This window comes from Rhincodon typus, chromosome 38 (genome assembly GCF_021869965.1).
Source record: "Rhincodon typus isolate 14 chromosome 38, sRhiTyp1.1, whole genome shotgun sequence".
Lineage (NCBI taxonomy): Eukaryota > Metazoa > Chordata > Chondrichthyes > Orectolobiformes > Rhincodontidae > Rhincodon > Rhincodon typus.
In genome coordinates, this window is record NC_063369.1 from 13,045,072 (window position 1) to 13,060,723 (window position 15,652).

The window sequence follows — 15,652 nt, forward strand, 5'->3', positions numbered from 1 at the left end:
TGGATTTGGAATGGAATGCGTAGACACTTGGAAACCATAAGTCCAACTAAAGAACAACAACTGATAAGAACACAATGCAACGCATGGCTTGCTTTTACCATTAGGATTAGTTGCTACACAAGCTATTGTTAAGAAAGATGTAGCCAAATGTGAGCAATTTCTTAAGCCAACATTCACTGGTATTAAATTTACATCTTATAGGTCTTCTACAGTCTTCCAAGTTTTCAAACTAAGAAAACCCGGATAGCAACTAACACTTTCAAAATGGTGTTAATATGTCCCCACTTTGGTATCCTAATTTGTAAATGAGTTAAAAGGAATGATTCTCATGAGTATGCTCATTTCAACCTTAATTTCATCTGTTTAATGTTGCGCAATTTCCTACTTGAAATGGGAGGAGAGGGATTGCTTGTTCCATGAAGTTATGTGACACAGTTTATGATGCAGTTGATTTTGATAACATTAAACATTTTTTGCTCTCACGAGTAAAGTACTCTTTTTTTTTTTGAGTTTTCCTCTAATTTTTTCAAATAAAACTTTGTTAACAGAACTCATTCCCAACCACAGAAAGCAGTAGCTGACTGTGCTACTAGTTAGGGCACTGTTGAATCCAGAAGGGCACTTAAGAAACGTGTCGGGTTGTGACCTTGCCGTCAGGCTGAACTTGCTGTCCAGTTCATCTCTCTATTGGCTCACGTGAGAAAATGCTTCAACCTTGACTTGGCATCTTCAGTGAGGGGAAAAACGGGCTTGAAACAATACTTTACATCCTGATTGAGTGCCATTGTGCTGAATAACATGACCACTTTTTAAAGCACAAGGTTAATGGCATTTATTTTTAAAGTAATAAAGTATAAAAGTAGGGAAGTATTGCTGCAACTGTACAAGGCATTGGTGAGACCACACCTGGAGAATTGCATGTAATTTTGGTCTCCTTACTGGAGGGATGTAGAAGAATGAGAGGAGCAATGATTTGAGGTATACAAGATACTCGAGGGGATTGACAAAGTGGATGTAGAACAAGAGGTCATAGTTTTGGGAAAAGGGGTAGCAGATCTAAAAGTGAGAAATTATTTCTCTCGAAGGGTCTTGAATCTGTGTAATTCACTACCCTAGAGTGCAGCAGCTGCTGGGACATTGAGTAAATTTAAGAACTAGATAATTTTAATGGAGTGAAGAGTTATTGGGACTCGGCAGGGAAGTGAAGTTGAAGCAGAATTTGGCTATGATAATATTGAACGGAGGTACAGTCACTGCTGAACTGCCTAGTGCTGCTTCTGGTTCTTGACTGTGTACCCATCCTTGTACTCAAAACAGCTCAAGGATTTAAAAGCTGGCATGCGTAATTTTGTTTTTTTTGTCTTTGCCAGGATGTGTTTGAGATGCGTTTTGCAAAAATTCCAGATGAACCTGTTGAACCAGTTGTTCCGTCTCCTCCTCCTCTGCCACCTCCAACTAACCAGGTGTCGTCCTCTTCCTCGAGTGACAGCAGCAGTGACAGTTCTTCTGACAGTGACAGTAGCACAGATGATTCAGAGGAGGAGCGGGCACAGAGGCTGGCTGAGCTTCAAGAACAGGTACTGTCTCTAAGACGACTGTATAAATTGATTCTGGTTGATTTCACTTTGCACTTTTTACAATCTGTGATAGGCAGGTGAATATACAGAATATAAACGCTCCTGAGATGATGATCATTAGTAAATTAGATAAAATTTTGTGGTGGCTTAACTACAGGAAATCTTCCATTAGAAACTACAACAGTCAGTATTGTATTGTCAGTATTTTAGCGGGAGGCGATGGCCTAGTGGTATTATCACTGGACTGTTAATCCAAAGACCAGATAAGGTTCTGGAGACCCGGATTCGAATCTCGCCATCGCAAATGGTGGAATTTGAATTCAATGAAATATCTGGAGTCTAATGACTGTGTGAATCCATTGTCGATTGTTGGGGAAAAACCCATCTGGTTCACTAATGTCCTTTAGGGAAGGAAGCTGCCATCCTTTACCTGGTCTGGCCTACATTGTGGTTGACTCTTAACTGCCCTCTGGGCAATTAGGAATAAGCAATAAATGCAGCATAGCTAGTGACGCCCTCATCCCATGAATGAATAAAGAAAAAAAAAATCAACAGCAAATTTGAAATACATGGCTTGTGATAGTGTTTATGCATCAATGAATGTGTTCTAATCAAGGGTATTATGGCAGGAAAGCTGAAATATTCTACCTTCCTCCCAAAATGTATGTGTTTTTGACTAACAAGTGAAATTCCATATGTTGAGATTGTCCTCCTCTTTTTGGGATTGATATATAGTTTGAGTCACTTGAACATGCCTTTTTGGTGCAGAGTGATTGATAATATTGCCCCTTTGATACTCTGTTTTCTGTTGAATTGATTGCTTTGGTTAGTTTGTGAATGAGATGGTGTGGCATGATCCAGCCCAAGTTGCTGTCATGTTTGCATTGAAATGTTGTCTTCACCTGCAATTACCTGTATTCTCCATGCTACTTCTCATCCTACATGTTTAATTTAACCTGAGCTGTTCAGATTGCAGGGCAATGCAAGGTAGTAATAACTTGTGCAGCATAATTAATAAGCATTGCTGTTTATCTGAGAGTGATATCCCCAACCACTTGTCCCTTTTTCCATTTGTATCCATTTATATTTCCTTCCATTTTTGTATCGCCACATTGCTTTCAATCCCACGTACTCAATCAGTTCTTAGTCCAAATCCATCTATGACTTTGATATTTCTTGTATGTATCTTTTAGATTCTTAGCCTAGTTCTCATACGTTAAAAATTATTTTCTGTCAACAGGAATTTTAAGTTATTTAAAGCATTATGCCTAACAACCCAATGATATTATCATGGATAGGAAACTGGATTAGAACTCAAGATCAAATGTTAAAACAGGACAGAATACAGTTATTACTCTACTGATGCCTGTTCATGTAATTGATTTCACTTGATTTGTTGTTGGGTCATAGCGGACTAGTTTTATTGCAACTGTATGTTTAAACAATTGGCTATATTCAAAACAAATTTAAAAAGCAATTTAGCTATAGTCTAGTCACATGTTTCTCTCTCTTGGCCTTGAATGTTAAGAGCTTTATACACCAAACTATTAAAACATTATTTCTAATACATTCATGGTCTTTGAATATAGCTAGTAAGGCCAACATATATTCCCTGGCTCTAATTATCCTTTGAATTTGCTGCCATTGGATTGCTGCACACATGTGGTGTAGGTATTCCCATAATGCCATGACGAAGGAAGTTCTGGATTTTAGCACAAAATGAAAAAACAGCAAAGTAGTTCCAGGTCAGGCTGGTGTATGGCTTGTAAGGGGACCTGCAAATGTTTTGCTTTTGTTTTCTGGATGGGCAAAGGGTTTGAAGGACCATGCATAAATTGTTGCGGTGTATCTTGTATTTGTTACACACTGCTGCTGAGTCTGGGATGCAAGAGATCAGATAAAACAGGCTCCTTTTGTCTTGGATGATGTCAACTTTCTTGTGTTAGAGCTGCACTCATCCGGGCAAATACAGAATACTCCACAATACTCTGGATTGAGGTGGGCATTCACTGGGGAGTCTGGAGGTGAGTTGCTTGCGGAGGAATACGCAGCCTGTTACCTACTGTTGGCCACAGTATTTACATGACAGGTCCAATACACTTTCTGATCAGTAGTTACCCCCAGAATATTGGTGGGGGTCAGCAATGATAATGCTTCAAGGAAAATTGGTTAGATTCTCTTGATGGAAGTGGCATTGCCTGGCACTCTTGAGGCATGAGTGTCACTTAGTCCAAGTTTGAATGTTGTCTAGGTCTTCCTCCATGCAGGCAAAGAGTGCTTCTGTATTTGAGTGAATGTTGGTAAATACTGCACTTTTCAATGAACACCTCCGTGCGGTTAGCCTTGATAATACAATACAGAATCAAAAGTGAGTTTGCCTTCAATTCAGTGTTATTTCTAGCTCCCGTAATGCTATTGTTGATTCCTCTGTCTTGAATGACTCATCTATGATATATAAGGATCACCTCTTGTTTAAAAAGTTAATCTGGATTGTATTCTTCAGGGTCTAGTTGAGTACAGAATTCAGACAAAACCTAATTGCATCCATCTTCCACGAGTGAATAACTTATAAATGACAGATAGCAAGAACTGCAGATGCTGGAGTCAAGAGTCAGTATGGTGTGCAGCTGGAGGAACACAGGTTAGGCAGCTTCAGAGGAGTCGGAAAGTCATTGTTTCGGGTTTACACCCTTCATTAGGACTCCACACTACTGATGCAATTATAAGTGACCTTCAGCTTTGAGAAACTATTTTAAATGATCCAATCAGCTGCCTGATATTTTTGACTAAAAGTATTTGGTAGCAATTTAATCAGGGATCTTAGCCAATAGTTTGGAGATTAAAGTAATGAACTGATTGTACAACATTTTAATGAAAGATCAAATTTGCTGCTTGTTCTTAAGTATACACTTAAAAGCATTGCAGTTTTTCTATCTGGGTGATAACATTTTCCTTCCCACTTGTTGAGGCATTTAATCATAGCCTATTTTTTACAGATCCAGTGGTTAAACACATTAATAATCTTGAATATACTCTGAACCACGTCCATGTCTATTCACCTGAGGAGTATTTAATTAAGGTGCTTTATCTCAATTTTATCTGTCGAGCAGGATGAAGGTAAGTTGTGGCAGACAAGGCAAAACCAGATTCAAGGTGAATAATGTGGTCCTTTTGGTAAGCTAAAAGAAAAATAAGAATGCTTGACAACAGTCTAACTTGACATTTCTAACATGGATGATATGATAACAATGATTTGACTGTTTTCATTCTGAGAAGCCAGAGGAATACCTGAACTATGCTTAAACTGTGAAAATTAGGTTGGAGTCATGATATCAAAGTTATCTCCCTGAAAAGTACCGCATTAAATATGTGATCAGGATTTTACAGCTGATGTTTTAGTGCAGGAAGCAAGTGTTGTTGCTTTATCGCCTGTTAAATATTGATACCAGAGAGAGGAAATTGTACCTTCTGTATGTCTTGCTGGTGAGAACATGGTGTAAACCACTGTAATGTGCAGTTGTGAACATTTTGTGTTGTCTGTAATACTGTTAGATGTGATCATGTCATACCTGACATTTTTTGGATTGCTTGACAATGTCAATTTACAAATTATATTGAAGAAAGGAATATTTCTCCATATCCCCCTTTAGATGTGCATCGACTTGAATGAGTAAATACTAAGTAACTGCAAACTGTTCATGGGGGTGCAGCACTTTATGGAGTTAACTGCAATTAAGATTGACGAGCACTGTTTTGTCACAGTTGAAAGCGGTGCACGAGCAGCTGGCTGCCCTTTCCCAACCACAACTGTCAAAACCAAAGAAAAAGGAAAAAGACAAGAAAGAAGAGAAAAAGAAAGAAAAGGAAAAAGACAAGAAAGAAGAAAAGAAAAAGAAAGAGGACGTGGAGGAAAAGAAAAGGAGCAAAGCTAAGGAGCAACAGCCAAAAAAATCAAAGAAGAACAATGCAAATACCAGGTAATTCTGATCACTTACAAGTTTATATTTAGGACAGATTTCAAATGTTAATGAATATTTGCTAAGCAATGACTTCGTTCAGTTTTATTGTTTACTTAATTGCTGAAGTGTTGTGTTAGTCTTCCCATCTATACAAAGTGCGCACAGCCTTTAGGAATATTGTCCCTTCAGATTTTAAATGTCAGATTTAGGACAGCTTCCTGCTGAAGATATCAGTATGTTGTCTTTCTACAATTTTGTGAAGTTTGGTATGCAGCATTTTCAGCCCATGATCTGTCTGCTTGGTAAATTGAATGTATTGGTTGGATGCTGGTCTTGGGTTCTGAACTCTGGTTAATTCTCTGTCAGCACTGTATGTTTGCTGCTTTCAGATACTTATTAAATCAAATCAAAATCAGGTTATTTAAGGGTTAGTACTAGTACAAAACTTAGTATGGCTGTTTCACATCAGTCATCTCCAGAAGAGGGCCATTGAGAAACTAGGAGTTGTCTTGTGTTTTGTTGAGATCCACATCCTTCTAGCTTCTCGTCAGGTGAGGCACTAGTTGTCTGTGGAAGGTACCATTTGAAACAGCACAATCTGCCAAATCTAGACTCTGGGAATGATTTTCAGATCCTTAGCACCACAGTTCAATCCAATATATTTTAATGCTGGTTGTGGTCTTGACTTGGGTTGAATCTACCCGTTAACTACCATGAAGTTGTTTCAGTGAAGAGATGCTGATATGCTGAGTTGAGGCCTTGTCAAAACCATTAACGTCACTTTGGAAATGACAAAATGAGGTTGCAGATAACGAGAGCTTTTAGCCAGGCAACAGAATGAATTTGCTGGGTAGGGTTTTTCCTGTTCCAATTGCTTGATATACTTCGCTACTCTCATGAAAGGATTCTCAAACTCTTGTAAATAATGATTTGAGTAAAGATAAGTAGAGACAAGGCAAGAGTAAGTTACATTTACGCAAAAATCAGTTTGTGTTAGCATTTCAGTTGTTCTTGACATTTCCTGGAAATGACCAGACCTCATAAACATGGTAGACCAATCAAGGAATGCTTTGATAACTTCCACCTCTCCTTGGATGTGCTTTGTGGTGGCATTTTCGTCCACTTGAAGATCATATCAATGCCATAAAATGGATAGAATAGTTGGCTTCTTAAGTACAGGGGGAAACTGTTCAACTCACCAGGGATTGCTCAAAGTCTTGCAACTTTAGACCAAGTAAATATAGTATTAATCAGTACCTCTAAAAAGAAGCTCCAAATGTTTAGGTTCTTGTGTTTTCTGGTATGTTGTAGATCTTACAGTTTTGAATTACCTTCTGCTCAACTTTGTATTTATAGCAACCTTTTACAATCAGATGTTTCAAGCTGTTGTACAGCCATTTACGTACTTGAAATATAGTTAGATTTTTAATTGGAAATTAATTTGAATATCTGCATTTTTACAACACGTATCTCTGTAAACTTTTAACGTACTAGGTATAGTCCAAGTTAAATAGTGTTGTGCAAAGATTGGTGTACATATTATCTAGTAGTGTGCTCTGGACAAAAATGAAAAGGTGTAGTACTCTTGTGATATCAGGGAATATGAGCGCACTGACTAGATGGCTCAACAAACATCCTGGCTGTATCTCTGGAGATGCCTGCTCTGGAACTAATTTCCTCCTTACAGATACAAGCATTTTCCCAACCATGTGGAGAATTGAGTGTCCTGCACACACAATACAGGGCATTCAATGTGACCAATTATTTTTCCATCATTAACTTCATAACATTTATTCAGGACAGTTTCATAGTGTACATACTTTAGAGCCAACCAGGGAGCATGTTAATCTAGGCATGGCAGTGGGACAGGATTAATCACTAGGCAATAATGTAGTGGAATTTCAATTGTAGGTCTCAGATTCTTGTTTGAAACTGGAATTAAGGTAGTGTATGAAGCCAGATCTAGCTAAAGTGAATTATGAAACTAGAGTAGAAGGCATGAGAGTAGAGATGCAGTGGCAGACTTCTTGGTCTAAAAACAGCAGGGCTTCCAAAGCAGACCCAAACAGACCTGTAGACATGCTGAGTTCAGGACTTTCTGGGGTGGGGAGGAGGGGGGGAAGAAAAAACTGCTTGGCTTAATAGTGGGGTTTTTCTCTCTTCCTCCCGCTTGTGCTCTCGTCCGAGCCCTCCACGCCCCCAGTGGCCTGAACTCAACAAGTCTACAGGTCTTCTCTGGTCCAATGCAGGGACATTGCGTGGGGGTTGGGGGAGGAAAGAGAGAGAAAACATTGCTTTTAGGTTAACCAAAGTTCCCTTTCCCAAAGGCCCCACACAGTCCTAAAGTAAACCTATTGTGTATCCTGGTAAATACAAGTCTTTTGGTGTTTGTGCCTGATTCTTCTCCTCTGTGAAAAGTTATTTATATACCTATGTACACAATGTGATCAATAATAATTGGGTGTAGCTATTACAGGAGGTAATAACCATTCTGAATTATTTAACTGATTCATTAATCAAGGTGACAGATTTCCCAACGCAGTTGGCAGAACTTGACCTGTCTCAGAAATTTGAACACTATGACCTTGGTTAGAACCGTATTTACCACTTTGAAACAAGTGATTAAAATTACACAAATCTATTTACTGCTTTCTGTCTGAACTCTGAAAAAATATTATATCCAAAAAACAGTCCCAAGGTTTTTTGACAAAGGATGCCTAACCTGCCTCTACTAACTCAAAAACACATCTCAGTGAGAAAGAAAGGCTCTTTGAGAAGGATGCACCATTTATGGTTGAATAAGAATGTGAAGGATAGTATCAAATTCAAAGAAAAACGTCAATCTGAAAAAAGTTTAGTGGTAGTTCAGTATATCTGCCTGATACTAATAACCAGCAAAGAATAATTGAGGGAGAAAGTGGCTTGCATTTTAGCTAGCCATCTTAAAAACAAAGATGATTCTTGTATTTTTAAGAAAAGAATAAAGCTAATGTTTCTTTCTAGAGAGCCTGGGGGAATTGATGGAAAACAAGAAAATGGCAAAAGTGTTAACAAGTATTTTGTATCTTCACGGTAGAAGACTGAAAGAATTTTTCAGACACTTGAAGGTCAAAAGGTGAAAGGCAGCACTTAAAACAATCAGCATCACCAAGGAAAAGATGCTTGGAAGACTGATAGAAGTAAAGGCTGACAAGTCCCCAAGAGCAAATGGTCTCCAGGCTCTAGTTCTGAAAGAAATGGCTGCTGTGAGAGATGCTTCAGTTACAACCATCCAATATTCTTTAGATCCATGAAGTCCTTTTAGATTGAATAATAGTTTGTACTTTATGAAAGGTTGGAAATAGAAATCAGGAAGCTGTAGGCCGGTTGGCATATATTATCAAGGATGTTATAAAGCGAAATCTAGAAAGTCTTTATGGGATCAAGCAAAGTTCAGCTTGGTTTTGTGAAAGAAAAATTATTTAATTTATTGGAGTGGGTAACGGGGAGCACATTTTGCAGTGGATAACATTAGCATGAAGAGGATTTTGATTGGCTAGGAGAGACTAATTTTATTTGGTTTGCCAAATGTAACTCGTGGAGTTCCAAAGGGAAACTATTTGAGGCAGCAACTATTTACAATCTGTCGTTGACTCCGGTGTAGGGACAGTATGTATGGTAGATGCCATTACCAAAATCAGTAGGGAAGTAGGTTAGGAGGATAGAATCTGCAAAGGAATAGAGATTTAATGGTTGGACACTGGGAACTTTTTCTTTCTGTTATGTAGTACCAGAGCTACGAGACAGTTTTAAAAAAAACTATAGGCCTCCCATTTAAGAGGTGGGTGAGGAGAAATGGTTTCTCTGAGGATTGCTATAGTATGGACTTTTCTGCCCCAGAAAGCAGTGGAAGCTAGATGATTGAATTTGGAAGCTGAGTTAGATTTTGATAGCCTAGAGTTGAGGCAGACTAGTAGGTGAAGTTGAGACAGCAGCCAGCTTAGCTACTTGTGCTCCAAGGTCTAATGTTTCTGTGTCAGCCTCATTGCAATCTTCCAACAAACTAATCGACTAGGTGCTATTGTATGGCACATGCTCATTAACAACTTGATCGCCATTACTTAGTTGGGGTTCCATCAGGTCATCTTGATTCCAAATCAGCTTCAGAATATGAAGAGAAGATCTGAATTCTGGAGGTAAGGTGAGAATGACGGCCCTTGACATCAAAACAGTGTTTGACTTGTGTCAAGCAAGCCTTGGAAATTGAAGTCAGTGGGATCAAGGGAAGTATGTCCACTGGCTGTAGAGGATGAGTTTAATGTGTCGGATGGTGTGCTGGTGAGATGGCATTTATATTAAATTAAATTGAACTGCTTTGTGTTGCAGTGGCAGCTATATGATAAATATTCAGTCCTCCTGACTTGTAGCTGGCAGATAAGCTTTGCACGAGTTAGGAGATCAGTTACTTCATAATAACCAACTTTTTGTAATCAAAGTATTTGTTAGTGGATTATAATATGAATGAGATGGGTAACAGCAGCAACTGGGATATGAAGAGAAAGCATTCTGCATTGTTACAATCCTAAATGTTACATGCTGATCAGAGTCTAAGAATGCCTCTTTTAGTTTTGTTTCTATTACATTAACTAGGTAAAACTGAGTTCAAACTTCTTACCACCCCCGGTCATAGTATGGGTAATATGCATTAACTTGCTGTTTAAAATTGGCGTACTTTCAATCAAATAGTATTAACTATTTTGTCTCCCTAATAATTTGATTGTTGATTACAATAATGATGTATATTTGCAAGAAAGGGTTACAGAGCCCACCAGGAGCTTAATTTATCCATTCTGAAGCACTCAAGTCCACTGTGCCTTTACAGATAAGTTTGTCTTCAATCTGGTGTAGTGTTCAAGTCCCCTCTCCTCCGTTGAGAATTAGAAAACCAGTACACTAACAATTGAATGAACCAGATTGGAAAAATATTCATTGTAATTTTTCAGTTACTTGATTGTCAGATAGGCTGTAGTAGTCTTAATGGGCTTAAATGCTCCAGTTTTGGTGTTAAATTGTCTTTTGGACTCATTTCAATTCTTTGTTTTTTTCCTTCCTGTTAAATTCTCTGCTTTAAGAAAAAAAACCCTCAATTTACTTCATATCTTCTCCAGCTTTGCATCCTGCACTTTGAAAAGCATAGTTTAAAAATGATTCGAAATGTTCAATTTGTTTCTGTGCATGAATGGACAGGGTTTGTCGTGTGCCTGAGAAACATTTGCATATATATTGCTGCTTCAAGCCTACAAGTTCCTGTGTTTATGTCTGAATTCTACTTGCATTTCCTCTAGGAATCTGAAGAGCATCAAGCCTGGTCCCGCATATGACTCTGAGGAGGAGGATAAGTGCAAACCGATGACGTATGAGGAAAAGAGACAACTGAGCCTGGACATAAACAAACTTCCTGGTGATAAATTAGGGCGAGTAGTTCACATCATTCAGTCCCGTGAGCCCTCACTAAGAAACTCAAACCCTGATGAGATTGAAATAGACTTTGAAACGTTAAAACCCTCTACGTTGCGAGAGCTAGAACGATACGTTACATCATGTTTACGGAAAAAAGCGAGGAAACCTCAAGGTGAGAGTTAGCCCTCGCGGATTAAAGTTGCCACCTCACTATATAAAATCGATCTAAAAATTTGTTGGTTGTGCACATGAATCCGTCTAATCAAGCCATTCTTAATATATCAGTCATTCCCTCTTTTTATTAAAACTATTCTCTACTTACCATGCCATAATGCTCTTTTTTCTGACTGCATGGTGTGTTGGGAGCTTCTCCACTCTTCTCCAACCACTCCCTCACCCCACCCCTCCCCAGACAGGCTTTTCTAAGTATTACCTCTGAAAGCCGGCTGTTAGGCAGTGTGTATGATGGACATGGGATTTGGGCAGGAGATGGGTAAGCAACTGTTTGTGTTAAGTTCTTTCTTGGGCCCTGAGTCATGTCATTGCCATTCTATGGATTATCATGGCACTGTAGTTGTCAAAAACAGTTTGTTGAAACAGTGGCCAATGATCAGCTTAAAATAAATTGCAAATGCTGAAATCTGAAATAAAAACAGTATATTCAAGATGTGCCTGAAAGAAAAAATGTTTTGTCTTCTCACTGACAAATGGGAGCAACATAAAGATTGGCAGAAACTTAAGTATCATGTTAGATATTAATGCTACAGTTACATGTTAAGATTTGTTTTTTGTACTAAATTTCAAGCTCGTGTATATTAGGAGCTAGACAAACTTGCTTGATTGTGGATTTGAGCCCATTGTTTTAAATAAGCCTCGTGGAACATAAGCAACATTACTGCAACTCTCAAATTACTGCTAAATTTGCGTCATAATCAATTACTACACCCAAGAAGGCAAAAATGTTTCCATTTGCTCTGTGTCCTTTGCAGCTGTCCCATGTACTGCCGAAATGACTATTAATGCATTTGGCAGCCAGTGATTATTTTTATTTGCTCAATTTTCTAGATGGAACATCAAAATTTTTCCCTTTTCCATCTCATGACTGCCACCTCTTTTCAGTTGAGGGCTTTAATTGATTTGGAAACAAATGCAGGGTGAATTTTTATTAGCCAAAAATGTCAGCTTGGCATTTGGGGTAGAAGAATGTTAACATTTCCCCAAACACAAGGATTTTTCTGTATTTGTATCGCGTGTTTCGGCAAATGATCAAAATTTGTTTGTCATCGAAAATTGGAAGGTCTGGCAGATAAGCCAGTTGCTAGGATGTTCGTTGTAAAGCTCAAGCATTGCTATGCAAACTAGACCCTTTCTACCCACAAAAAACAAAAGGCCAGAGCAAGGATTAAAACATCGAAAAGAATTTGGGACATTGTCCACCTTCACTGCTCAACTATGGAAACAGCCTTTATTCCTAAGGCTATGTTCTAAACTATTTATACCTGCCATGTTTAACTATTCATCTCTCAAAAGGACTTCCTCTACTTGAAGTAATTGATGCTTGGCATTGGGAAAAAGAATCTAAGTTAGCATGAATAGTTAAGTAGAATAAATACATGAGATGTCACCAATAGCAGGATGAGGTCAACTTTTAAAAAAAACTGATCCATAACCAATCAAATTATATCCATTTGTTAATCACTTAATATTCATAAGCAAATTAGTTCTTAGTAGAAATAGATAATTTTATAGTAATCCTACCAAGTCGATAGCGCAGCCACTATATTGGAACTGTAGAATATGGGCATTTATGGCTGCTGTACATGACATTGCCTGCAGGAAATGTGGCTTAAGTCTCCAGTTTGGTCATTAAACTGGAATAAGAAGTGGTAAAACTTGGCAGGAGGAGAATAATAGCTGGTTTATTCCTGGCCACAGGTGTACGAAGAGGAGTGTGATACTGACTAGTTGTTAAGGGGAGTGTGGTAAAATTAAAAAATAAAGAAGGTATGCACAATGAACATTAAGAATTAAGGTTTGAACAAATAGATGTTAGGAAGGTCTGGAATAGACTAAAATGAAAATATTAAAACATGAAGTATAACGTAAGCATGTACATGACAAGGCTAATTAAACATTAGGGCTTCAAGGTAAATCTGTAGCAGGTGATAGTGAAATTGCAAGGATACGTGATAGACACTTGTTACAATTTTCACTGAAAAGGCTGATGAAAACAAAGGAAATGACTACAGTGCTAGTTGTCTGAAGGGATATGAAAAAGAGTATCAGAAATGCCAGAACCAAAGTTTGAGTTTAAATAGATTGCACCTACAGATATTACGGAAGATAACAGAGACTGCTATCCATTTGGCGATACACTATTTTTAAAAATTGAGGATTTCCAGAAACACACTTATTCCTACTTTCAAAGTTCAAGCTATATCTAATTCTGGGAACAATAAACAAGTGGGCTTAATATGTTGATAAAAAAGATGCTGGAATCTATCTTCTGAACTTACAATAGAATTACTAACTTCCTGAAAGTGAAATACTATTAAGTTTTGCATTGGATTGTTTATGCAAGTGAAGTTGACTCTGTTAGACATTAACTACTGCACTTAGGGAAAGAGGCTGGCAGGATGATGTTGCCGTACCTGTGCTATCAATGATTTCTCTCAAGCAACCCTCTCAGAAGGATAGGCAAAGGGTAAGAAGAAACGTACTTGCAGAATGGTTACCCCGCAAAATAAGAGCCTACTTTGTCTGTTTTTGTCTGTATGAGCTCTCTGAAAGAGCAACTCACCTAGAACCACTTCCCTGTAGCTTTGCATTTTTTTCTTTTTAAAAGTAATGAAATTCCCTTTTCAGAACATGAATTGACACTGCCTCTATCACATTCTTCTGCAGTATGTTTTAGATCCTAACCACTTGCTGCAATAAAAACCAGTTCTTTCTGCCACCATTGCTTTATTTACCAATTACCTTAAAGCTGAATCTAATACTTGCACCAATGGAGACATTTTCTCTCTATCTACTCTGTCCAGATCCAACATGACGTTGCATGTCTCTCAAATCTTCTCTTGATTTTTTTCTGCTCGGAGGAAAACTGTTCTAAAGTGCAATTTGTAGAAGTGGACGCAGAGTTTTTGCAGGCTTAAAGTTTTAGATACAAAAGTAAAAACGCTGCGCAGGCCAAAATTCTGAAAACGAACCCGAAATGCTGGGGAAACTCCAGTCAGGCAGCATCAATGGAGAGAAGCAGACTTAATGTATCGGGCAGATGAAATGTCATCAACTTGAAATGTTTGGACCTTTTTTCTTTATCGATGCTTCATGGCTGTGTAGATTATCCAGCTTTTTTTGTTTGTATTTCAGGTGACCTAACCTTGCTTATGTACACACTACCTGTTGATGCCCAAGATGTCATGTACCTTTTCAATTCCTTGACTCAAGTATATGTATCAAAGGCTCCTCTGCCTCTGCATCCCCTTTAAAATGGTACCCTTTGATTTATACCTTTTTATTTGTCTTTGTATCTTTCCTACCTAAATATCAGTTGGTCTACACTCGCTCGACAGAGAAATCTGCTCTCTGACTTTGCCGGCCTGTTTAGAAGTAGCAGCTTCAGAAGCCTTTACTTGGGAATTTGGAACAGCATCTGCTAAATATTCAAGCTAAGGAGACTATTTGAAAAGTTCAGCATCAAAAAATTAATAGAAATAAAGATTGAACTCTCCAGGATGGAGCAAGCATTAGTATCAAATGAAATAGAAACTAATTTCTATAGACCTCACTGTGGCCAGTTTACTTTTGGAATTGTCATGTACTTAGTTTTTGCAATTGCATGTTCTTTGCAGTGCACTACAACGCATTGATATCTTGAAATTTCCATTATGTTTTAAACAGTGAAAAAATTTTTAGCCCACAAATGAATTGGAAACTTCGTCTGTGGCCCAGCACTTGGCACTGCAGGAAATCAAATTATGATAATGTTCAGGGCCCAATGCAGGATCAGTCACTGCAATTAAGCAAGTAATGAACTCAAATTGTGGAATAATCGTTGCGAATTCATCACGGGTTAGAGGTTATCAGTCCAAAATTCTTAAGGTAATATGACTTGACTCCATCGAGCTAAGGCGAATGAGTGAAATCCATTCTTAAAAACTCTGGATAAACGTTGAGCTTAAACTAACTTTAATCTTCGGCTGTATTTAATCCCATTCATGTTTTCCAAAGTGTTTAGATACTGGGACATAAATTTGTCAACAAATTGAAGATTCAGTTTTGGTGGGAAACTTAAATTTCAAACAAGCATTGACCTCTCTTTTCTTTTCTGTGCTCATGTTGAAGGATGTTAATGCACGGGAATGGGTCCCATTTGGTTTTGGAGTTGAAGGTCAACCTCTATTGTTCCTAATTCATCTGAAGTACATCCAGATGCAGAGTAAAGCTCATTCCAAAGATGTCAATTAGTTTAACATCTGAAAACAATCTTCTGGAGCATCAGGATCCTTTTTCTCATTTGCGAGGATCATTCTTCTGTCAGAGGTCTACTGTGCAGAAAATGGGCCTTCAGCCCATTGAGTCTGCACCAGTCAAAAACAAACACCTGAGATAACAAGGTGTAGAGCTGGATGAACACAGCAGGCCAAGCAGCATCAAAGGAGCAGGAAGGCTGAC

General features: G+C 38.2%; 1 protein-coding gene across 1 annotated transcript in view; it reads left to right on the top strand.

The window, feature by feature from the left end:
- Window positions 1–15,652, top strand: part of LOC125487226 (bromodomain-containing protein 4-like) — a 126,097-nt gene that overhangs the window by 27,845 nt on the left and 82,600 nt on the right. The window contains exons 3-5 of the mRNA XM_048617829.1: window positions 1,371–1,577; window positions 5,340–5,554; window positions 10,861–11,147. Of these exons, the coding sequence (XP_048473786.1) occupies window positions 1,371–1,577; window positions 5,340–5,554; window positions 10,861–11,147 (709 nt within the window). The remainder of the gene's footprint in view (window positions 1–1,370; window positions 1,578–5,339; window positions 5,555–10,860; window positions 11,148–15,652) is intronic.